The sequence below is a fragment of the Mytilus edulis genome, chromosome 12 (genome assembly GCF_963676685.1).
Source record: "Mytilus edulis chromosome 12, xbMytEdul2.2, whole genome shotgun sequence".
In the NCBI taxonomy this organism is placed as follows: Eukaryota; Metazoa; Mollusca; class Bivalvia; order Mytilida; family Mytilidae; genus Mytilus; species Mytilus edulis.
In genome coordinates, this window is record NC_092355.1 from 42,992,770 (window position 1) to 43,019,568 (window position 26,799).

Here is a 26,799-nt window from a genome sequence, read left to right on the forward strand (position 1 = left end):
CTTGTGGTGTAAAAACAATGAAAAAAGTACATTTTTGTCAAAAGGTCCTCACAAATATTAAACAATAAAAAAACATGATGCAGTAGAGCTTGTTCATTAAAAAAAAACTGGGTTTTGCCCCCAAAAAACATGACAACACGACTGCTACCTGGTGTTTGTGCCCGTTGTAGAAATAAATTTTGGCGTTAACCAATGACTCTACGGCAACGCTTTCCCTTTGGCTTTAAAGTGACTAAAGTATTTTGTATACGATAATTACTACGGTCAATAAACAATAGAAATATTCAATTTACCACTATCTATGCCTTTTCTTTCAATAGATTAATATAAACGTGAAAACTTTCAAGTGGGCATTTGTTTACATCATGAACTTCCCACTTCCGTTTTCCGTCAGTGTCGCGTAAAATCTCGCACACTACGAGAGTCCACGTGAATTACGTGTGCACCAAGTAACGTACGTTGACGTCATAGGAAAAGCGTGCCATTACATTCCAAAGGTAATTGTTGAAGTTGTTATTAGCTAGTTTGGATAGAGAAGTATCATTTTAAGAGGGAACGAACTTATTTTGTTTACATTTTGTGGTAAGAAATCCTCTCGGGTAGACGTTCACAGGTTTGTTGAACGAGGAAGAAAATATTGAACATCATGGCGGTTCCACCTTTATGTGGGAGTGAAACGTGAGGCGATCCGCTGCCAGTTTTGCGTGAAACGTCATTTTATTTGCAATTTTCAAAAACTCTGTAATTTTAATGACTTTTTATCGGTCTCCAGATATGTGTTACCCATGTACAATGTAAATAAAAAAATACATAGTAAATAAAAATATACATAGTAATCATTTCATGACAATGTCATTCTATTTGTGTTATATGACAATGTATTGACTTGATATTTCATAAACTACAAATCATTATGATTATGTTGTTTATTTTATTTAATAATATAACTGTTATAAACTTCATTGTTTAATCATTATCAAAAGTTTGTACAATATAAAAAATATTGCACTACATGTATGTGTTATAGCCAGTGGTCAAGTTACATTTGTAATATCAACTATAGTTGAAAAATAAACTGGAGTACCAATTTAATTCCTTTTCATCATAATTTTTTTTTTTCAATGATATTCAGGCCAAAAAATATACGCTTAATTCCTGCCGCCTGGCAATATTCAATTCAATATTTTATTGGAAAGAGCACAATAGACAATATTGACAAAATAACGTTTTTTTTGGTTTTTTTTATACACATGTATTTACCAGGTGATTTTTTTTTTCAACAATAAATTTGTGCTGGCTGCCAATCTGGCTGAAAAATATATAAGCACAGTTAACACACACACATATATATAAATAACGTGACGGTACCCAAATTGCACCTATTTTGACAGTTTTTTCAACTAAGTTTTTTTATGATCAAAACAAAAATTTCCATTTTGTGTTTATTTTGTAGCCGTATCCTTCTTTATTATAAAGGTACACCAATTTGATTTTCAATCCATAAGGAATCATAGAAAAATTGGTCTGAACTTACCTCCAAACCATCCCAGATTCTGTAATGAGGAGTACCCAAATTGCATCCATGCTTAAATTCGCATCGTAAAAAGTCGAATAACAGAGCTTTTGTTTATTTTTTTCAAATATTTTGAACAATTGGATATTTGTTCATGCTTACTCTTCATTTTTTAAGAAATGGATACTTGAAACGTATTGTATTTGTTAATTTTAAAAAGATGACGTTTTGATGACGTCGCATGGCGACGTTTCAGTACATTTTGCTTTTTCAGTAAACACTTCATCTGTTGATAAATATTGTGAACGTTTTGTGTATATCTAAATATTTTTACCTATGTTGAAAGACGTGCATAGTATCAAATCATAAAAATACCATTTTTTTAGTCTCTAGGAAATCTTGTTAGATTTTTGCTGCTACTTTTGATAAATAGGTGCAATTTGGGTACCGTAACGTTATATATACTACATTAAGCTAAATTAATTAAAATTATTTCTTCAAAACAAAATGTAAACATTGATCTATGGGGAAATTATCAATTTGTTTAACAAGAAAAAAAACCATTCACTTTACATTGACTTTTTATGTTTATTTGAACATTAATCAAGTTAACAGTGCTTCACAAAAAAAAAATCAATGTAGAGTAGGTAGGGATGTATGTAAAAAAAAATGCCTTAATCTGTTAATGTAGGTCTACCAAGGATTTGTATAGTAAGTTACTATACAAATCCTTGGGTCTACTAAGAAAATTTTGAAAACCATAAAGTGAAAATATGTTACCTTGCTTGTGTTTAGCAAATATTTTTTCTGAGAATAATTTAAGATTTTTCAAAACTTTGTGGTTCTCTTAATAAGGTTTAAAAGTAATGCTATTTAAAGACAGTGAATACATGTATATCAAAAATTCATTTTAATTTGTTTGATCTGAAATTATGGTGGTTATATTACCATGATTACAATCAATGTAATGAGTTATAAGTTCTTGCATAATCATGTATATGTTTGATATTTTTATCTAGATGGAAGACAGTGATACTAATGATTCTAAAACTTTAGATCAAGATGATTTTGAAAGTAATGGAAATGCTGGCATTGAAGGACCAGACTCACCTGGATCATTGGTAGGTACTGACTACAGATCATATTGATGTCACTTGAGCATACATGTAGATACATTGTATATGCAGGAAAAAACTAAATTATTTGTACAACACTTTATAGGACAGTCAGGGGTACTATTTCAAGTACTTGTACAAGTAATTTTTATTTACTTGAAGAAGTAAATAGAATAAACTCATATAACATGTATAAGTGAATTATAATGTTTGAATAATCTTCCTTTAATTTTCTCAAAAAAATACTTGTATATTTTATCAAATTACCTCTACTATAATTATTGTAATATGATTCAAATCGAAAGAGATATATCAAAGTCTATGCGGTATGAGCTTTGCTCATTGTTGAAGGTCGTACAGTTACCTATAGTTGTTAATTCCTATTTCATTTGGTCCCTTACAGAGAGTTGTCTCATTGGCAATCATACCACATCTTCTCTTTTATATGATATGGGAAACAATGCATGTATGCCTGTCACCATGCTTACATGTATATTCTCTGTCTCGAATATCTGGATATATATTGTATTGTTCATTGGTTTAATCTTTTTTAATTGACATACCATATTTTAATATTTTTATATTCAGAAAGTTTCTTTTCTTATCAAAGCCAATGCAATGTTATTGCCCTGCTGTAAGCAATAATTTCATAGATACCAGGATTAATATTTTGTATGCTTGTCATGTGAATTGTTAACTGAACATAAGACTCATCAATAAGACTCAAGTATGAAAAAAAAAGTTTAAATTTCAAATAGAGATCAAAGTTACAGAGCATTTATGAAATCGAGGACACAAATTTTGAAAGATTTTGCCAAAAAACGCAAGTAATCATAAATACGCCTTTTTCTTACAGTGCCCAGAATATGAAACGGACGAAGGACACCCAGGAGAAAGTGATTTAATTCACAATACTCCAATGACAACACATATAAAACAAGAAGTTATTGATGATGACCTTCAGTATGAAACTACAGAATATGATCCCATGGAAGACATGTCTCATGAAGGTTTCCTCTCCCACGAAGATCAGAAACTAAAATTGGACTATCGTCATGAAGCCTTACTCTCAAAATCTTCTAAAAGAATATCTCCAACAGCAAACAATAAAACACGGAGAAGGCCAAGGAAAGATAAACTTCTTGATGTAAGTTGTTCCTATCAGCAAGATAAGATATTTTGGTATTTCTTTTGATTTTATTTTGCCACAAGAAGCTGTGAAAGTTCTAAAGAATGCTCTTTGCTCATGTTGATTGGTTAAAAACTGTCTTGGGCTAAATAAAAAAGTATGTGTGGTTCCAGTTACATCTGAAAAAAAGTTAGGGTAGGTAGGTAGGGATTTTTTTTTTATTTTATGTTTTTTTTTTTACATTGAGTCTATGGGAGCAACATTCTGACTTTAACAGTACTTAATGAAAAATGACAATAAAATCTTTAGGGTAGGCTATTTTTAAGCCGAAAAAGTAGGGACGGTAGGGTTACTAGAACCACACATATATTTTTATTTGGCCTTGCCTTTATTTTACTTTCTATTGCTATGCATATTTTGTAACAGTCAGAGCTCAGACATAGATAAGTCTGAATCTGCTTTTGACTTGTAGAGGTCTTAATTTGTAGATTCAACGATTTGTCTCCCTTTAATTTAAGACAATTTATGACTTCAATAAGTCCATTAGTGTTTAGAAAGAAATATTTTACCTTAATTAAAAAGTTGCAAAAATTGACTCCTACAAGTCGATAAGTTAGCAAAATTGGTCAACTTCAAGACCCATGCATATTTATATAGAGGTCATGCATCTTCTTCTTCTTCTTCTGATATACAGTTACAGCTTCATTATTATTGAAGATTACGAACTGTTGCATGCGCGGAGTATATGATTAAAAAATATGAACAAAAATTTATCTTTAACTTAGTAGAATACTTGGTGATATTTACATGAAAGAAAACAACAAGTGATTAAAAAATATGTACATTGTTATTTATAGAATTAAATTATGTTGTGGAGAACAGTTGGTGTCAACTGATCTCTGTAAATTTCAATGGTTTGACTTGCTACCACAACTTGTGGCAACATGTTCCATTGAATGATTGTTTGCGGAAAGAATGACCATTTGTAGCTGTCTTTAGAGGTGGATATTTGCCGAAATGTTTGAGTATGTAATTTTCTTGTTCTAGTATCTGATGGTATGAGGACTAGTGATGGGATTGCAATGAGTCCATGAATGACCTTGTAGAACATGATAAGTCTGGTTTTGAGGCGGCGCTCACTGAGTGAGGGCCATTGTAGTTCGTTTAACATGGATGTAACGCTACTGGTGTTGTGGTAATTGTTACATACATATCGGGCCGCACGCCTCTGTACCATTTCTAACTTATTTTTATAATCTGCTGTGTGTGGATCCCATAGAATACAGGCATATTCGAGTTTTGGTCTCACTATTGATTGGTAAGCACGGGATTTGATACTGGAGTTAGAAATTTTTAAGTTTCGCCTAAGAAAGCCAAGAGATTTATTTGCATTTGATACGATGTTGTTGTAGTGAATGTTCCATTTTAAGTTAGACTGTAGGGTTACGCCAAGATATTTTGCAGATGTTACTAGTTCTAAAGTATGGTTATGAAGGATGTAATCGTGTTTAAATGGGTGTTTTTTTTGTGTGATGGTTAAGATAGTGCATTTTCCAGGATGGAAGGCCATGAGCCAATCAGCCTCCCATTTCGCTGCTGCGTTAAGATCTTTTTGTAAATTTGTGCAGTCTTGTTGACATGTTATTTCTCGGTATATAATACTGTCATCAGCGAAGAGTCGTAGTTTGCTGTGTTCCAGGTATTCTGGAAAATCATTAATGTATATTAAAAAGAGTATAGGCCCAAGGACAGTTCCTTGGGGGACACCTGATGTTACTGGTGCTGTATTTGATGTTATTCCATCTATTACCACTGTTTGCGTACGGTCTGATAGGAAAGCCTGAATCCATTTTAGAGTGTTACCTCGAATGCCATAGTATTTTAGTTTATAGAGTAGACGTTTGTGGGGAACCTTATCAAAGGCCTTGGCAAAATCCATAATAATGAGGTCTGTTTGTATATTTTTGCTGTTGTTGTTATGAAGTTCTTGTATAAATTGAATAAGTTGTGATTCGCATGATCTGGATTTTCGGAAACCATGTTGGAGGTCGTAAAGAATGTTATTTGCCTCTAAATAGTTCATGATGTTACTTGTCACTATATGTTCCATCAATTTACAACAAATACAAGTGAGTGAAATTGGTCTATAATTTTCAGCCTTGTATCGTTCACCCTTTTTAAATGCTGGTGCAACAATTGCATGTTTCCAGTCTTTTGGTGTTTTTCCCGATTTCAGAGATTTGGTAAATATGGTGGTAAGTATGGGTGCTATTTGTGCTTTTAGTTCTTTTAATACACGTCCACTGATGTTATCTGGACCACTTGCTTTGTGTGGATTTAGTTTATGTAGCAATTTTTCGATACCTGGTGTAGTGATGTTTATATCTGGCATTTTTGTGTATGGGCTTGGACCCTTATCAGGAATATTAGATGGTGGTTCCTTAGTAAATACTGACTGAAATTGTTGGTTAAGAATGTCTGCTTTTTCAGTAGTGTCTGTAACAAGTACACCTTCTTTTTTCAGAGGTGCAATTCCTGTATTATCATTTCTAGTGCTTTTGATGAACTGAAATAGCTTTTTTGGTTTTGTGTTTGTGGACTGATGTTGGTCCGGTTCATTGATTGGTAAATCACAAATAATTTGTTCTATGTAGTTCCAGTATGCCTTCCTTTGTTCTTTTTGAACTGTTTGTTTTAGTTTCTTGTATTTGGAAGGATTTTTATTTCTGTTTTTATAACACTTATTTTTCTTGTTAATGAGTTTCCTAAGGTTGTTGTTTATCCATGGTAGTCTATGCTTGTATGTGAGCATTTTTTGAGGTACATTTGACTCTATTGATTTGAGAAGATCGTTTTTGAAGGTGTTCCATAGTGTATCTGCATCACTCGAGTCATATATATTATTGATGGTATTAAGTGTTGTAGTAAGATCATTTTTTATGTTGTTCCAGTTTGCCTCTTTATATTTAAGTATTTTTCTTGGTGTTTCTCTTACTCTTTTAAGCCAGGTGTCCATTTCTACATAAACTATATCGTGATCCGCTGAGCCAATAGGTGGTAAAGTGTTGAGTTTGTTTATACTAGTTGGATTGTTTACAAGAATGAGATCTAATATTCTGTCTTTACGTGTTGGTTTGTCTGTGGCTTGGTGCAAGTTATGATTTGATATTATGTCTAGTAACAGCTGATGTTGTTTAGCATCTGGTTTGCCTAAGATGAATGCTGGTATTGACCAGTCTATGTGTCCAAGATTAAAGTCCCCTCCTAACCATATATTTGTGGTTGTTGTATTATCTAGTCTATTTAAGGAGATGTTGAGTTGTTCCAGAGATGTACCTTTATCTGTTGGGGGTCTATAGTAACTACCAACACAGATCTTTTTTGTGCCAGAGATGTTTATTTCTGCCCATACTATTTCACAATCTGTTTTTAGTTCTACAATTTCAGAACTAATAAACTCTTTGGTGATAGCTATTAGAACACCACCATGGCTTTGATTTTTGTTGTTTGTTGGTCTATCATTTCTGTATACATTGTACAAGTTGCTAGGAAAAAAGTCAGTTGATATATGGAATTATGACAATATTGGAAGACAATGCTTTGTCTTCTAAGGAAAAATATGCATGAGAGCCTAAAACAATGGAAATAATGAGGCAATAATCTTATGTTAGTTAAAAATGTTCAATAAGATACTAAATATAATAGATCATGTAGATAGCTCATGTCCTTGTCCATTCTTGTGAACCTTCAGACAGGTTTAATTATGATGTCACAGGTGGTACACTTTGGTCAGCCAATGAAATTAAGTCTTTCCATAAACATAAATAGACTTAAACAAGTCCGTCATTTTCTGACTTAAATAAGTCAGCAAATGAAACACAATTTTATGATAAATGCATTTTTTGACTTCTGTAAATGTTAAACAAAAACGACGTGTTTATGTCTGAGCTCTGACTGTTAAACAATGATCTCATGGTACTGTGCATTCACTATTATTCGTTGGATACCAATTTCCTTAATCTATGAAAATTGGTACCCATGAAAATTAATGAATCCACAGTATAGTGTTTTTCCCATGTACATGATGATGATGTATTTGTTTGTCTTCTATCATGTTCTTGTATAGCTGGGCATATATAGGACTAAATCTTCTAAGTGTATATATATATATATATAACTCGTCTAAACATCAACCCAACAATTACAGATCTAACATTGTTGGGTTGATGTTTAGACGAGTTGTATATACATTATGTACACAGCCAGGTATCACCATCATTGATGGCGATATGGTGGATACATCTGTTGTAGAGTTGTCACTGACTCAGACGTACTTATATATATATATATATTATATATATATATATATATATATATATATACAACTCGTCTAAACATCAACCCAACAATGTTAGATCTGTAAATTTGCTTTCGCAAATTTTTGGTTCTTCCCTCGCCGGGATTCGAACCCATACTAATGTGATATCGTGACACCAAATCGCCTGCACTGCAGCCGTCCCGCTAGACCACACGACCACCTGGGCTCTCAAAAAAGAGCTTTCGGTGGGCATGTGTTACCTTTCCACGTCAGTTTTAATCTAGCGGCGTACTACAGTACATGATATATAAGGCATGCAGATGTTATTGTTACAGATCAGCTAAATTATCTATAGTAAAGGATCCTACAAATTAATGTAAGATACAGTCACAGAAAATAATTATATTCATAAGTACGCCTGAGTCAGTGACAACCCTACAACAGATGTATCCATCGGATCGCCATCAATGATGGTGATACATGGCTGTGTACATAATGTATATACAACTCGTCTAAACATCAACCCAACAATGATATATATATATATATATAGTGTTTTCTTTTTGTTTGTTCATAAGGAGATGCTGTATTCTTTCTATTTCTCCAATAAATCTTGAAAATGCTTACTTATAAGGCAATACATCAAAACATAATTAGCAAATGAAAACAATAATATTCAGAAAGAGCAGAAAATATAGTGTAAAGCCGGTAATTTAAGCCTATGTAAAATTTTGTTATTTCTATTGTTGTGTTCAAATACCATAAAATATTTGTAATTTCTAAATAAATATATATGCAGCTTCATATTCATGATATTAATTGAAGTTATCACATAATGATATGAAAATGTTTGTGTTGCAGACGAACTCTGAAGAGATGGACCCAGCTGATACCATCCGTGTGACCTGTGGCCACCTTACTGGCCTTCTTCATAAAGAGTTATTCTATTGCCCAGGCATCCACAGAGCTTGTGTAGAATTAGATGATGGCTCAGCCACATTTGTTACACCAAAGAGATTTATGTTTATGGGAGAAAAAGCTAGACTTAAAGATTGGAAAAATGCAATCAGATGGAATGGTCATCAGTTAAGGTAAACTAATGTGTATTTAATGTGGTACCTAACACTACAGAGAGATAACTCTGTAAATCAGCTAAACGTTTTAATTACGTTGTGTTGTTAAGGGAATCTTAAGCTTCTTTATGATCAAAATTAGTTTTAGTGAAAGTATTGGGTGCCAACTTAATGTGGGAAGCAAGGTACAGGTATCCTATAAACATTTTAGTTAAAACTCGATTTGACATACATTTTGTTATAGAATCTTCAACAGACTGGGTTAAGGTGGTACCTAACACTTGAACTAAATCTAATTTGGCTTGTTTAATTTTCTTAATATTTTGACAAATTATTTACTTTCACCCTTTGACAAAAATATAAAATTTTCAAAAAATTTGAACCAACCGTTTAATCAGAAAAATTACACTGGTTATAGAGCAGTTTGACAAACATTTTTGATCATTGAGAAGCTTGATATTCCCTTATGAACACATCATCATTAAAACATTCTGCTGATTTTACAGAGTTATCTCCCTGTAGTGTTAGGTACCACCTTAATTCTGAAACTACTGTGAAACCTGTCAAAACTAAATCCTGTACATGTATTAGATTAGAAACCTGTCAAGATCTTACTACATTGTATTTTAGTCTGTACAAAAAAAACATTTGATGACTTTTCTAATTATATGATCCAAATAAATTTTGGGTTCACCATATTCAAAACATAATTATGCGTAGACTTTGCCATATTTATACAAATGGGGCAGTGAGGATATACATTTTTATTTTTATTTATTTAGGAAACACATTGAGGCTGGAACTCTTGCTTTCTATAAGCATGAAGAACTATGTACAGGGAGATGTATGGCTAGGTCACCATTTGCCACTAGAGACCCAGCTTATATGACAGAGCGTGCCAAATTAAGGAGGGAAAAATTTGAATTTGAAACATTAGGTTTCAGCAGTGAAACAGATGGCTCTGGATTTAGTGATTTGACAGCAGACGCTAAGAAGTTAAATTTTGTTACAACAGTCGAGGAGAATGGCTGCATGAAAATCCAAAGTGTTTCCGGTGGTGATGAGTCAATGTGGAATAGTATAGAAAACAATGAGACTGATACTGAGCCTCCAGATATAAAACCTGATGTCAAGCAATTGCAGATCCAGATGATGAACTCCATGCAAAACAATAAGGTGGAACCTGTCCTTATAGCTCCTAAACCCCAGGTATCACAAAATATGCCTACAAGTCTCAGTCAAACACAGGTCAGGCCATTATATTCGTACAAACCCAGAGCTGAAACCCAGAAGACTATAGCTAGAACAGAAACTCTGAAGACGTCTCTGCTACCTCCTTCCATAATGAATGCTGTCATGCCACCTGTTTCAGAAAATGATAGTAATGCAGAGGGTAGGTTCACTTTTGTAAACTTGAATCCTCTTCTGAAATTTCACATGCAAAAAGGATAGCATAAGAACTTTTTTACAGAAATTTCAGCCTGTTTATGATAATTCTTATGAAAATTTAGGCATAATAGTACCATAAAAATTACTGATGCTAATGTTCACTGCACAGCCTTTAATAATGTACAAAACTTGTACTTTTTGGTAATTTACATGATTTATGAAAATCGATGAAAAAGATGATAAAGTGAAAAAGTTCAAAGAAGAAAACTAATCTGGTGTAAAATAATCTAGTTATGTTATCTATATTTTTGAGTCAGTCCGCATATTTTAACCATTAAGACAAGTTCTCAAAATTGAATTTTTCTGTTTTATTTTTACAGAGGACCGACTGCTGTGGCAGGGTATAGTTGAACTAGGATTGATTGATGAGTTTTTCAGGGAAATTAAAGCATCATTAGATCTCCTGAAAAATACAATGGTTAAAAGGCTGGTTCCACTGGAAGGTAGGAAGCAATGGAGTTGCAAATGTGATTTTTTTTATAGTTTTTGACTCGTGTCATGTCTATTTAAAAAAATATGCAGGTGAACAGATCAGAAAATTTGTATCTTATTTTGTTAGCCCACTTTACAAAAAGAAACAAGAGTGAGCTATATTGATTACTTGGTGAATGTGTTGTCTGTTATCCTTTTATGACACAACACAAAGATGTCTATATACAGTACTCTTCAAAAATATCGATTCGATAACTTTTTTCTCCGATTTCCGTGTTTCTCGGAATCACACCGAGTACCGCGGATTTCACTCCTAAAATCCTCCAAAGATTCTCTCCCAACACTGCGTGGCTGTTAATTGGTTTATTGCCCATCGGATGTACTTCAAATTAACGACGCGTGACAACATAATTGGATTACCCAGATAATTTACCTTTGAATTGGTTGCACAGGTGTGCTTTAAAATCACGGTATTATAAATTGAACAAATGTTTTCCTTTCTTTGACAGATAAAGATGTGACAATATCATTTAGAATAAGATAATTATTATACCCCACGCAACGAAGTTGCGGAGGGTATAATGTTTTTGACCTGTCCGTCCGTCCGTCAGTCCGTCCGTCCGTCCGTCCGTCAGTCCGTCCGTCAGTCCTGTTTCTTGTCATCGCAACTCCTCTCAAACCACACAACAGAATTTCACGAAACCTTTTCAGATAATAAGGACATACTATGTAGTTGTGCATATCGACGGGAAATTGCGATTCAATTTTTTTTCTAGGAGTTACGCCCCTTTGAACTTATTTACTTTAATGTACTACTGCAACAGTTTGTCATTGCAACTCCTCTCAAACCACACAACAGAATTTCACGAAACTTTTTCAGATAATAAGGACATACTATGTAGTTGTGCATATAGACGGGAAATTGCGATTCAATTTATTTTCTAGGAGTTACGCCCCTTTGAACTTATTTAATTTAATGTTCTACTGCAACAGTTTGTCATCGCAACTCCTCTCAAACCACACAACAGAATTTCACGAAACCTTTTCAGATAATAAGAACATACTCTGTAGTTGTGCATATCGACGGGAAATTGCGATTCAATTTTTTTTCTAGGAGTTACGCCCCTTTGAACTTATTTACTTTAATGTATTACTGCAACAGTTTGTCATCGCAACTCCTCTCAAACCACACAACAGAATTTTATGAAACTTTGTAGATAATAAGGACATACTATGTAGATGTGCATATCAACAGGAAATTACGGTTCAATTTTTTTTCTAGGAGTTATGCCCCTTTGAACTTATTTGCTTCAATGTACTTCTGCAACAGTTTGTCATCTCAACTCCTCTGAAAACACACAACAGAATTTCATGCAATTTTGTAGATAATAAGGACATACTATGTATATTGACAGGAAATTATTATAATCAATATTTTTTTTATACAATTTTTTTTTCTTATACTTATTTAATTTCTCCAATGACAATGTGGGGACGTGGGGTATGTGAGCGTGCTCACTAAGGTTCTTTAATTATCCTTTATATTTGTGTCTTATGCCGTTATCTTTAAAATAGAACGTACATACGAAAAAGTATGAAGAAAATTGTTATTTTGTGTTTCTATTACAGTCCGGTCAGGTCATACATTGTGTAACTGTGTTCTTTCAGCAAGGACGATTTTGCCACAATTAGTTTCTTTTATAACTTATTCAATAAGCAATATCAGCGCATTAATTGTTCATTATTAAAAAATCAACTGGCTAATAAAATCATGTTGTTTTTTCGGTAACCCGATTCATCGGATCATCAAGTAAACTTAATTTATTGAGCAATGTGAAATATTATGTTTCACAACCTCGGTACATTTATACAGACTTGAATAATTCAAATTACGAACAGAAACTGTAAACTGACAACTCTGTTGACAAAGAAAATAATTTCAAGTGATATTGATAGTGCTCGTCATTTTCGCATTTCACGGAACGGTTTTCAAATTGACGAAAGTATTTATATCAATTTCGTCATTTGAATTTGGAAAGTGAAAAATATTTTCACATTAATTATATAATAAATGTACTATAATTCTACCGGTGTTTGACAAGTTTATGACGCTCAATCATTTTACGTTTACAAAAGATGTTAAAAGTTGTGATGATAGGCAGAGACATATGTATGTCTCTGTGATAAGTAATCCGCTTATCGCTATCCGATAGGTCACTAATCCTTTAATTATTAATAAAATTTATCAAACCTCATAATTGCCCATCATAATATTCTATTCCAGTTAAATCAGTCATCATTTTATTTTCAAAATTTCCCAACCGCCTACAATTGGCATTTCTTTATCGTATTATCATGATTACTGTGGATTCATTATTTTTCGTGGGTACCAATTTTCGTGGATTAAGGAAAACTTGCATATTCGTGGATATTTAATTTCGTGGTTTTGCTGAAGTCTGTATACAAAACCTTAGGAAATTCGTCATTCATTGAACATTGAATTTCGTGCTTTATCTGTACCCACGAAATCCACGAAAATTGGTATCCAACGAATAATAATGAATCTACAGTATTGTCATTTGAATACAATCAATCACCCCGGACAATTTCCATCATAATTTCAATTAATACATCACCAACTGTAAATCTATATTATTGACCATGGACATATAACTATAAATGTACTTTCTTTTTTGAAAGATAAAACATTAAAATTCAAATAGTTAAAAATGTGTTCACGTTTATTCGGATAAGAATTATATTTTCCCGATAAATCAATTGTAAAAGGACCTTCTGGAGCCTCAATACGATTGCACAAAAATGTCGTTCTGCAACTTTGGAAACCTTGAATGGACTTTCCCACGGTCGGCCAGAAAGGTCACCTGAGTTTACTAGTACGCGATATTTTTTCCCGCCCTTTATAAAACTCGTGCTGTGGATAACATTGATGTTAACTATTTTTAGCATTTAACATTGTTAAGTAAGTCAAGTTCAAGTTCAACCCAAACTGTTGATAACTGAGATGTGTATCGTGGAATTGTCTTCGCACGGCAAATAATTGTTTTTAAAATCTTTTGTTGAAAATACACAAATTTACATTCATTGTGCGAAAGTTAATATTAAACAAAGTTGAATTAATGCAGCTGGAAGTATTCCTGTTGTAATGGAAATGTCTTATTATTCTGCTGTACTGCCAACAAATCGTAAAACGAAAATGCCGTAATTGTTAACCATAACGAATGGTGAATAATATTTTCCTTTTTACTTGAATATACAAAACTTTCAAACACGTAATTTTATTTAACTGCTCAAATTATTTTAGCGAAAGTTTCCGGTTATTTTTACACAAGTATGCTCATTTCGTCAATAAAATATTAATTTACTGGTGAAGGCATCGAGGTCAAAATTAAGTAGTTTTCATTTTTTATAAAACTTGAATACAATTGAAAGAATTAACAACAACATTTTGCTTTTAAATCTTTTATTCATTCCAGCAATTAGATAATCGTAAAAAGAAAATGCCGTAGATTTACACAATTATTACGGGGCAATTATTTTGTCTAATGAATGGTGAATAAATTTTCCTTTTTACTTGCATATATAAAACTTTTAGACTTATAATTTTTAAATAAAGACTTTAACTTTGAAGTAGAATATTTTGTTTTTCACATATTCCACTATATTTTATAATCGTTTTTTATACGACCGCAAAATTTGAAAAATTTTTCGTCGTATATTGCTATCACGTTGGCGTCAGTGTCGTCGTCGTCGTCGTCGTCGTCGTCGTCGTCGTCGTCGTCCGGCGTCCGAATACTTTTAGTTTTCGCACTCTAACTTTAGTAAAAGTGAATGGAAATCTATGAAATTTTAACACAAGGTTTATGACCACAAAAGGAAGGTTGGTATTGATTTTGGGAGTTCTGGTCCCAACATTTTAGGAATTAGGGGCCAAAAAGGGCCCAAATAAGCATTTTCTTGGTTTTCGCACTATAACTTTAGTTTAAGTGAATAGAAATCTATGAAATTTTGACACAAGGTTTATGACCACAAAAGGAAGGTTGGGATTGATTTTGGGGGTTTTGGTTCCAACAGTTTAGGAATTAAGGGCCAAAAAAGGGCCCAAATAAGCATTATTCTTGGTTTTCGCACAATAACTTTAGTATAAGTAAATAGAAACCAATGAAATTTTAGCACAAGGTTTATGACCACAAAAGGAAGGTTGGGATTGATTTTTGGAGTTGAGGTCACAACAGTTTATGAATTAGGGGCCAAAAAGGGGCCCTATTAAGCATTATTTTTGGTTTTTGCACCATAACTTTAGTATAAGTAAATAGAAATCTATGAAATTTAAACACAAGGTTTATGACCATAAAAGGAAGGTTGGGTTTGATTTTGGGAGTTTTGGTCCTAACAGTTTAGGAATAAGGGGCCCAAAGGGTCCAAAATTGAACTTTGTGTGATTTCATCAAAAATTGAATAATTGGGGTTCTTTGATATGCCGAATCTAACTATGTATGTAGATTCTTAATTTTTGGTCCCGTTTTCAAATTGGTCTACATTAAGGTCCAAAGGGTCCAAAATTAAACTTAGTTTGATTTTAACAAAAATTGAATCCTTGGGGTTCTTTGATATGCTGAATTTAAAAATGTACTTAGATTTTTAATTATTGGTCTAGTTTTCAAGTTGGTCCAATTGGGGGTCCAAAATTAAACTTTGTTTGATTTCTTCAAAAATTGAATAAATGGGTTCTTTGATATGCCAAATCTAACTGTGTATGTAGATTCTTAATTTTTGGTCCAGTTTTCAAATTGGTCTACATTAAGGTCCAAAGGGTCTAAAATTAAACTAAGTTTGATTTTAACAAAAATTAAATTCTTGGGCTTATTTGATATGCTTTATCTAAATATGTACTTTGATTTTTGATTATGGGCCCAGTTTTCAAGTTGGTCCAAACAGGATTCCATATCAAGTATTGTGCAATAGCAAGAAATTTTCAATTGCACAGTATTGCACAATAGCAAGAAATATCTAATTGCACAATATTGTGCAATAGCAATTAATTTTCAATTGGAGTTATCTTTCTTTGTATAGAATAGTAGTTGATAATATATGTTGGAAATTTGCCAGACATGACTATGATGTCATTTTCTATTTTTATTTGCCAATAACTTTATGTAAATAACTTCATTGGAAATTTGCCAATATAAAATGTTGCTGATGAAGCTTTTTTTCCTTATCTTATCTAAAATGTTTTAGATAATGTATGTTGGAAATTTGCCAGACATGACTATGATGTCATTTTCTATTTTTATTTGCCAATAACTTTATGTAAATAACTTCATTGGAAATTTGCCAATATAAAATGTTGCTGATGAAGTTTTTTTTTATTGTTTTATACAATAAACAATGTATATTCACTTTTACTACCAACCAATCTTTACCATTCAGTGATAACAAGCACTTTATTTTACATTTTAATATTTTATGATGTATTTAAAAGAGTAGTTATTGTTGCAAACTCCATTAGAAATTTGAATTGATATCAGTTTTGGAAAAAGGGAAACGGGGATGTGAAAAAAGGGGGGGGGGGTTAAATTTTTCTCATTTCAGATTTCATAAATAAAAAGAAAATTTCTTCAAACATTTTTTTGAGAGGATTAATATTCAACAGCATAGTGAATTGCTCAAAGGCAAAAAAAAACTTTTAAGTTCATTAGACCACATTCATTCTGTGTCAGAAACCTATGCTGTGTCAACTATTTAATTTTAGATTTAAATAAGAAGAAATCTTTAATTGATTTGTAAAATCTTGACATTTGTTTTGTGTAAAAAAAACCATGTAATGTCAAAAATTTGATCACAATCCAAATTCAGAGCTGTATCACGCTTGAATGTTTTGTCCATACTTGCCCCAACTGTTCAGGGTTCGACCTCTGCGGTCGTATAAAGCTGCGCCCTGCGGAGCACCTGGTTTTTTTTTAAGCAAGTACATTAAGGTTAAGATATTTTTAGATGGGCTAACAAAAAATACGAAAATATTTTGACTTTTATATTTTTATTACCACAAATGAAATTTAATTAGTATTAAAGACATTTAAAATTATACACCTGTTTGACACTTAAACTGGTACAGTAGACTGGAAATATAATTCTTTATTACTTCAACCTTTACCTGTCAGGTAATCCAATTACCCATTCAGTCTTGTGCCGGTATAGATCAAAGTAGGATAAGGGCAATTAATTCCTCGGTGTAGAGAGTGAGCTCGTTATCACAATAAACATTTACCTGATTTTGGGAGAGATTACTCCCAAATTCCTCCCAACATTTTGGGAGGAATATCGGAGTTTTTCGGAGTGGCTCCGACATTTTCCTCGGTGTAGGGTGTGGGAGAGTTGGTACTCTTGAAGGGTACTGTATATACAATTTGGAATCAATGAGTTGAAAATTGGGGGGGGGGAGACTTGTTTCACTTTGGGATTGGGGCTCAAATTTGCACCCAAAATGAGGGTTGGAAAATCCCTGTCTGCAGTAGGGGGCATTCTTTTTTTCTGGTCTGCATCTTTTTTCAATGTTAAAGTTTTGTTTTTTGGTAATTAGAAGATTATTTATAGATAGATATAGGAAGATGTGGTAAATGAGTGCCAACGAGACAACTCTCCATTCAAGTCACAATATATTCAGGTGAACCATTATAGGTCAAGGAACGGTCTTCAAAACGAAACTTCAGCTACTAACGAAATATTGTGTCAAAATATCTTAAGAATGTACACAAAGAAATGGTATGCCTAATATGTAATGAGTACACATTTGGTGTTTATATATGCTATTGGTGAATGATACACTCAGCTTTTTGTTTTACTAATTAATTCATTACACTACTTCTCTTCTGTTATTGAAGATTCCAATAGAATATCAATCATTGTAAGGCAGCTAGGATTGATGCAGAAATTGAAGTTTAAACTAGAGGCCCACAGAACAGACATGGAGAAACAGAGACGAAGACTGGACAGAGAAATGATAGGTATGTATTTGTATATACTGAGGATAAATAGAGAAATGATAGGTAGGTATTTGCTTATATACTGAGGATGAATAGAGAAATGATAGGGGTTTATTATGGTAAATATACTGAGGATAGATTTATTCTGGTCAGCGAAATGATAGGTATGTATTTGCATATATACTGAGGATAAATAGGTAAATTAGAGAAATGATAGGGGTTTATTATGGTAAATATACTAAGGATAGATTTATACTGGTCAGAGAATTGATAGGTATGTATTTGCATATATATACTGAGGATGAATAGAGAAATGATAGGGGTTTATTATGGTAAATATACTGAGGATAGATTTATACTGGTCAAAGAAATGATGGGTATGTATTTGTATATATACTGAGGATGAATAAGAGAAATGATAGGTAGGTATTTGTATATATACTGAGGATGAATAGAGAAATGATAGGGGTTTATTATGGTAAATGTACTGAGGATAGATTTATACTGGTCAGAGAAATGATAGGTATGTATTTGCATATATACTGAGGATGAATAGAGAAATGATAGGGGTTTATTATGGTAAATATACTGAGGATAGATTTATACTGGTCAGAGAAATGATAGGTACATGTATGTATTTGCATATATATATACCGAGGATGAATAGAGGAATCATATGTTTGTTTTGGTAAATTTACTGAGAATAGATTTATACTGTTCAGAGAAATGATAGGTTCATATCTGCATATATACTGAGGTTGAGTAGAGGAATCATATGTTTGTTTTGGTAAATTTACTGAGAATAGATTTATACTGTTCAGAGAAATGATAGGTTCATATCTGCATATATACTGAGGATGAATAGAGGAATGATATGTTTGTTTTGGTAAATTTACTGAGGATAGATTTATGCTGGTCAGAGAAATGATAGGTTCATATCTGCATATATACTGAGGTTGAGTAGAGGAATCATATGTTTGTTTTGGTAAATTTACTGAGGATAGATTTATACTGGTCAGAGAAATGATAGGTTCATATCTGCATATATACTGAGGTTGAGTAGAGGAATCATATGTTTGTTTTGGTAAATTTACTGAGGATAGATTTATACTGGTCAGAGAAATGATAGGTTCATATCTGCATATATACTTAGGTTGAGTAGAGGAATCATATGTTTGTTTTGGTAAATTTACTGAGGATAGATTTATACTGGTCAGAGAAATGATAGGTTCATATCTGCATATATACTGAGGTTGAGTAGAGGAATCATATGTTTGTTTTGGTAAATTTACTGAGGATAGATTTACATGATAAACTTAAATAAACATGACAGCTTTTCTCATTAATGCTTCTTATATAAAGTTAGCTTGCAGCATTAGTGATTAAGCTTTAACATGTTATATATTACATGATTACTATGGTTTTATTTATTTTCTTGGTTACCAATTTCCTTCGATTGATTGAATATTGCACTTGGATGGTTTTGTCAAAATTCACAAGACAGGCTTATTGTAAATTTGTGGTTCACCTTCTTATACCCAGGAAATCCATGAAAATTTGTATCCCATAATATAAATCTACAGTATTTAATGATCTTGCAAAATTTGTGTTTTAACTTTTGTCTCAGATAATTTTATATATTGTTGGGTACTTCATCTTATTTGTGATATTCAAATTTTCAGATTTGCAAAAGAAAGTGCAAGAGTACGAAATTAAAAAGAAAGTGTTAGAGAAACGATCAGAATGTTTTGAACAAATTCTTGAAATTCCTGCAATGAAGAATAATTCCTCTACTTCACCAGCGGTGTTTGCAGCAAACCATGGCCCGCCAAGATTATCTCCCAATCAGAAAGGAACATATATTTTATCCTCAGCAATGCACGGTCAGAGACCAGGGTCTATTGTTACCACAAGTTTGAAAGCGGTCACCACAAATAGTGTTTCTCAGTCACAAAACTCACCTGGAACTTGCTCATCTTCAGCTATAGGAAAAAATGGGAGAGTTCAAACAGGACCTGGGGGAACAAAAATCCTTGTGTTCCCAAAACAAAATACCGAATTCCATTCAAATCCCAATGGAAGTCTGAAAATCACTTTAAAGAGAAAGCAGGATTTTTCAGATGATGAAACGCCAACAGAGATGGAAAATGATTCCCAGCTGAAATCAGCTTTATTATCAAAAGGTCTAAAATCTGAAGAAAACAAAGTTGAATCAAATGATAAAAAAGAATCTGTGAATGATTCTGAAATCCAGACAGACACTTCAAATCAAGATGATCTCATAAGCAAGGAAAGTTCAGAGAATTGTACAGATAAAGATTCAGTTCAGGAAGAAATAAATCCTTCACATGATGAGTTGAATTCCTCTCACGAAGAAATTCCTAATGCTCATTCTTGTGATGGTGATCAAACTTCGGAAGAAAAAACAGAAAATGCGATTAAAAGAAGCAAGCGACGAAGATCTGTTAAAACTTACAGTGATGATTATATTAAGTAGAAATGTATTTTGTTTACTTTGTCAAAACTCCAAAAATCACCTCAGTAAATAAGTTATAAAATATTTTGAGAATTGCTTTTGTGCATTTTTTTAGTCGCTTTATCTGGGATTTTTTCATTCCACCTGTAACAATTGTAACAAAGTGAGACATTAGCTTATCTTTTTTCATTAAAGCTGTCATCACATCAATTATTAAAGTTTTGTTAGTTCCATTTTAGAATGAATGTTTATAAGCATCCCTTCTTTTCACTTTGGTTCTTCCAAACTACTGGGTACCAGCATAACTGTATTTCTTGTTTTACCATGTTTCCTGTTATTTGTTAATAAGTGCAATATTGTTTCATATTACATGCTGAACCCCTCTTAACCCTAAGGGGCAATGTAGGCATGTTATATATTATATGTAACATTTTTGCAGTGACAATGAATAATTATCCATTCAGAATTTTAGTTTGTAATCATTTTACTGAAATTTCTCCATGGACATTCTGGATTTTGAAGATAAAAGTAAAAAATTTTTTAAATGGGTACAAAGATATAATCTACAAGGAAGTATAAAAAAAACATTTAACAATGCAGAGCTCAGTTTGCAAAGCAATCATGTTGCTACTTTAAATGAAATTAACTTAAGATTTGATTATGCAGAAAACAGATTCTAAATTGTTTGACTTCTTATTTAAAGAATCTTTTTTCTTCTATAAAAATAGGACCTTCCATCTAGTCTGTTTTTTCTTATCAAGATAGGTATGACAATTATAGTCAAAGGTTTTTTGAAGGTAATTTTGAAAAATCACAGAATGCAAAATTCCAGTAAAAGGGAGATAATTCAATATAGCATCTGACTTTAATATCTACATACAGTTAGTTTTAAACATTACTTCTTTCTATACAATACTGGTAAATCACTTTGCAATAGCTTTTTATATGGGTAGTTATATAAAAATTGTCACATCGGGCAGTATTTTTTTTTCTTAATAAAAAGTATTGTTTTAATAGATTTTTTCTTCATAATAATCATTTCTTATCAAATGTATACCATTGCTATTTGTATAATTTCAAAATCCTTTTATATTGAGGCTTGAAAATGAAGATGACATGACACTTATATGTTGAAGTTAAAGCCTGTCTACTTTTTGTTATTTTATACCCTATTTCATGTATTTTTATCTTTAATAAAAGCTAATATTTAGCAGTGGAAAATTTAGGGTTTTTCTGTTAACCAGAATAAACATTTTCTTATGAATATTTCATTAAAACAACATTTTTCATATTGAGTTTTCATTTTGCTTATTGTTATTTGTTAAAAACGTTTTTCCCCAAGTTATTGAATTTCTATGCTTTCTGTAAACAAGAATGTACAATTTTTATAAGAATCATTCATTAAAACAACATTTTTCATATTGAGTTTTTCTTTTTGCTTATAAAATGTTATTTGTTAAAAACTTTTTTTCTCAAAGTTATTGAATTTCTGTGAAATTCATATCATGTTTATATATCCTTACAGTGCTTTGTTATGTGTATATTTTTTTTTATAAGATTTTGAATTTTTTGCAATGTACAATGTTGTGTAATTTAGATTTAGATTGTTTTTCCCATGTTGATCATGTGAATATTTAAAAATGTCTGTACTTGTTAACATGAATGATCGAATAAATTATCAGTAATGTTTGAAATTTAAAATGATTTTTTTTCGAATAAGAAATCCAGTTTTTACCTGTTTTAAGAATTCTATTTATTACATTTATTTGGTATTGAAACATCCTTAACTTTTTATAGTAGTTCCTTAAATGGCAAATGTCATTTTGTATCTGTTAAACTAGGGACAATTATTCAGTGGGAGAATTAATAAATATATTTTGAAGAGGTTTCTATGATTTTTGTTTATTACTTTGACAACAATTATGAAAATCACTAAAGATGTTATAAGAATGTTATTTTTTTCTTCAAAATCTGGTTATTACCGTGGATTATTTTGTTTGTGGGTACCAACTTTTGAGGATTGAGGAAAATTATATTTTGTGAATATGTTATTTCAGGGTTTTATCCAATTCTGAATACAAGATGATAGAAAATTTGTATTCAGTGAATACTTAAGGTGGTACCCAACACTTTAATTAACTAAAATTAATTTGGCTCGTTTAATTTTCTTAAAATTTTGGCAAAGTATTTACTTTGACCCCTTGACAAAAATAAAAAAAATTTAAAAATTTTGAACCAACCGTTTTATCAGAAATATTACACTGGTTATATAGCAATTTGACAAACATTAATTTTGATCATTGAGAAGCTTAATATTCCTTTAACAACACAACGTTATTAAAACGTTTAGCTGACTTTACAGAGTTATCTCCCTGTAGTGTTAGGTACCACCTTAAATTTACAATTCACCTGGATAAACAAAATAGTACCTGGAAACTAATGATTGATCCACAGTTTTGTTGATAATATTAAAAGCATTTGTTATTACATGTTGAATAACTCCTATTATATAAAATGTTATTGTGTTGGCCACACCTTACTGATTTGTGACTCTCTAAAGTTTCCCGCACAGAGCCTGGAAACTCCTATCTCTGTTTCTATCTTTTCAAATTTGCTATCTTTCCCAAAACCTAAATCTATTTAATGACAAAACAGTTTTGAATTGAATTGTATTTAAAATTTCATCTAATTTTATAATACAAATGAAAAATGAAATGTCTTTATATTTAGGTCAAAAATTAGTTTTATAATAGAAAAGAATCAATAGAATAAACGATAATCGTAATTTTATCTTTATGTTTTATGTATCCATATTTTAAAACTTACATCTTGAAAAATTACAATGAATTTAAAAGAATGAAGAATGACTCTTGTGTGGCTTCAAGTATATATATATATATATATATATTATAATGTTTGTAGTTGTGGTTATATATAATTCTGTGCATTTTGTTTACATTTGTTACCATTGTATAATATGAATTTTTGAAAGTTGATTTTTTTGTAAAGTAAAACAACATATTCATAACACGTGTTATTGTTTCTTCACTATTGCATATAATATAAATTTGAAGATTCTATTGAAATCCCTTGCCTGTAGAACCTAACTAGGAAGTTCTGTAGAGATTTTGCTGAAATTCTAAGCTGATTTACTATTGTTCTTAATCTATGGTTGGTTTAATTTCAGTTCTTTATTGATCATTTTCATCTCACCTGGCAGAGCCAGTTTGAATTATAGCCATTAATTGGCTTTGGTCTTTGCAAAAACATTTCTTCTCTGGATATACTGGGCAAAAGTGTATTGTCAAATTCTCAGAAAAAAATATAAAAAGTAAAATAATAAAAATACTGAATTCAACACCAAGGAAAACCCTAAATCAGAAAGTCTCTTATCATGGCAAAATCAAACTCTAACACAACAAATGAATGGAAAAAAATTGTAATAGTCCTGACTTGGTACAGGCATTTCTTTATGTTGACAATGTAGGATTAAACCTGGTTTTACAGCTAGATAAACCTCTCACTTGTTTGACAATAAATATAATTCCATTATATTGGAAACAATGTGTGAACATGTGTGAAACAAACGCATTATAGGTACTAATGTAAAAATAAGGGCTGCAGCAGTCAACATTGTATTTTATTCTTAATCACTATAAAAAATACAAATATGTCAACAAAGAAAAACAAAAAGGCATTTAGACAAAGCAAATACCGGTAAGCAAAAATAAAAGGCAAGAATACAAAAAATAACCACAGCACAACAACATATTGGCAGACACATATTGGTAGGTACGAAGTCCGGTCAAAAAGATAACACCAAAAATTGGCTTAACAGTAACAGTTAATAATTTACAAAGACAAATAAAAGAACACTATAACACTTGACGATAAACAACATCAGTACATAGAATCTATACTTCAAGACTCTCATGTGTTTTTTGTGAAGTTGATACAGGTTCTTTGACATAAACCTTGTTCATCAACTTTCTGCTCAGGCACTGGTGACGTTTTATAGAATATGGATAGCAGCTGCAAGCCCTTGAAAACCTAATGAGATGGGAAATGTATATCCTATATGTAGATGGAGAATATTGCTAATAAGATGGGGGGAAATTGATAATTTCAAAATTAAAATCTTCTCTTTTGTCTGGATTCTGGTACTGACATGACCACTTATGTCAAATTCGGGGTAGAAGTCTTGAAATGAGGTGGAGCAAGCTGAGGCTATTGTTTCTTTAATTTCTAGTTCTGGATGATAACGCAACGGCCACTTATCCGATATGCAGGTGGAGAATATTGCTACTAAGATAGGGGGAAATTGATAATTTCAAAATTAAAATCTTCTCTTTTGTATAGATTCTGGTACTGACATGACCACTTATGTCAAATTCGGGGTAGAAGTCTAGAAATGAGATGGAGCAAGCTGAGGCTATTGTTTCTTTAATTTCTAGTTGTTGATGATAAAGTAATGGAATCAGAATGTGAATGGAAAGAAGATCATAAACATTTATGAATGTGAAATTAAATAATCTGGCTTCTTTTGACAACTGTCTGAAGGAACTCTGACTCATATGAAAACAATAATAGGTCAGTATGGAGGGTGCTTTCTTGCAATTTCCACCGAAGTCAGTGTGTCTTCAAAATTTGTGTTTAGTTCATCAATAACTGGTTTAATGATCTGAAATAATTACTTTACAGTTTCTACAATCACCATCACAAAATGGTTGATTGTTAATTTTTCTTTTATTAGGAAGTTCTGATTTATTATTGCTCTTAACCTAGGGTTTTATGATTTCAGTTTTTCATTGATCATTCTAATCTTACTTTGAATTATAGGTAAATATCCTGTATTCACTTCTAAAGTGTCATGCGTTTGACAAATATAAGTGCTTTCTTGTAATTTTAATCATGTATCTACAAAAGTAGTTAAGTCCATCAATATTTGGTTTGCAGGTTGTATTTGCTATTAAAGTAGTTTCTATACATCTATTTTACATGTTTTAGTAACTCATAAATGATTAATATAGTTTTTTGACAATAGAAAAAAAAATAAGATAAATCATCCATAATGTACGAAATTCTCTTGTCCTTGCGGTCTTTATATCAAATTAAGAAGATGTGGTATATGATTGCCAATGAGACACTCTCCACAAGCAACCAAATGAAACAGAATTTAACAACTGTAAGTTAACGTAAGGTCTTCAAAAATGAGTAAAACAGTTATCGTATAGTTAGCTATAAAAGGCCCCGAAATGACAAATGTCAAACATTTCAAACGAGAAAACTAACGGGATTTATGTACAAAATTACGAACGAAAAATAAATATAACATACAGCAACAAACGACAACCACTGAATTAGGCTCCTGACTTGAAACACGCACATTTAGCATGCGGCGGGTTTAAACATAATAGCAGGTACCCAACGTTCCATTAACTCAGGAAAGTTGTGTAACAGTACAACATATGAACAAACTAAAAAAAATCAGTTAAAAAGGGCGTAACTCATCAGATCGATACAAAGCACAAAAATAAGTAACAAAAACACAGAGTGACGTGACAGAGTAGTATACATTCCCACAACAAAAAGACATTGAGTACAGATCTGAGTGTACTCGCAGCTATTGACAGCTAGTTTAAAGCCATTATATCATTACATATTTCACAAAAAAATGATTAAGCAAAAACTGTTATATCAATTTTAATACACCTTTACAAAATGAACTAACTACTAAGCAAATTATCTTATTAAAAAGACAATGAAATGTGATAGAAAATAAGAAAAAAGTCTACCCTTCAGCTTAATAGTGCTTTCTTCTATTATCATGCAATCCATAATAAACTTTGCAGTTAATTTTGGACAATACATGAAAATATCTTTGTATGCGTACAACGAAAATGATAGCAGCTACTTTATATACCTCTGGACAACAAGTAAGACAGTAAATTATATATATATATATATATATTATATGTATTGAAAATCAGATCCTTGTACATGTTGTATTTTTGAAAGTGTTCATAACGTATTACAAACACGCCATTTAAATTACTACATGAAAAAAAACCACTAAATTTTACTTGTCTAAATAATTAATGAAGGATTTATGTAAAAGGAGTAATGTATTATTCTTGATTGATAAAAGCTAAATGCACTTTTTTTATTCCAATAAACGTTGAACCTTATCGGAATGGTACGATAAATTTATAAAACGAATTGTCTTTTAAATATTTTTAATCCATTAGACAGGATTCAAAACAAATCAAATTTTGCAGACAATCCTACGTCAT

At 31.7% G+C, this 26,799-nt stretch overlaps 2 protein-coding genes across 4 annotated transcripts in view; one reads left to right on the forward strand and one right to left on the reverse strand.

Annotated features, from left to right (window-relative positions):
* Positions 1–410, reverse strand: part of LOC139498523 (exocyst complex component 3-like) — a 68,029-nt gene extending 67,619 nt beyond the window's left edge. For both annotated transcript variants that reach the window (XM_071286945.1, XM_071286944.1), the window contains exon 1: positions 294–410. The gene's annotated coding sequence lies outside the window, so the exon portion shown is untranslated. The remainder of the gene's footprint in view (positions 1–293) is intronic.
* LOC139498522 (glucocorticoid modulatory element-binding protein 1-like) lies at positions 278–23,534 on the forward strand. Of its 2 annotated transcripts, none has more exons than XM_071286942.1 (8): positions 278–497; positions 2,533–2,634; positions 3,485–3,775; positions 8,937–9,166; positions 9,931–10,541; positions 10,918–11,040; positions 17,929–18,051; positions 19,713–23,534. In XM_071286942.1, exons 2-8 carry the CDS (start codon positions 2,533–2,535, stop codon positions 20,525–20,527), a joined length of 2,295 nt encoding a protein of 764 aa, XP_071143043.1. In that variant the 5' UTR covers positions 278–497; the 3' UTR covers positions 20,528–23,534. The 2 variants fall into 2 exon arrangements, with proteins under 2 accessions (XP_071143043.1, XP_071143044.1); XM_071286943.1 differs by having other exon boundaries at positions 462–582.
* Positions 23,535–26,799: the final 3,265 nt, after the last annotated feature.

What these genes read in the sequence shown, in the direction of transcription:
- LOC139498522 (XM_071286942.1), top strand. Translation starts at nt 2,533, where the DNA reads ATGGAAGACAGTGATACTAATGATTCTAAAACTTTAGATCAAGATGAT. An exon ending in GGAAAGATAAACTTCTTGAT is followed by an intron (nt 3,776 to 8,936) that starts GTAAGTTGTTCC and finishes TTTGTGTTGCAG; the next exon opens with ACGAACTCTGAAGAGATGGA. An exon ending in AAATGATAGTAATGCAGAGG is followed by an intron (nt 10,542 to 10,917) that starts GTAGGTTCACTT and finishes TTATTTTTACAG; the next exon opens with AGGACCGACTGCTGTGGCAG.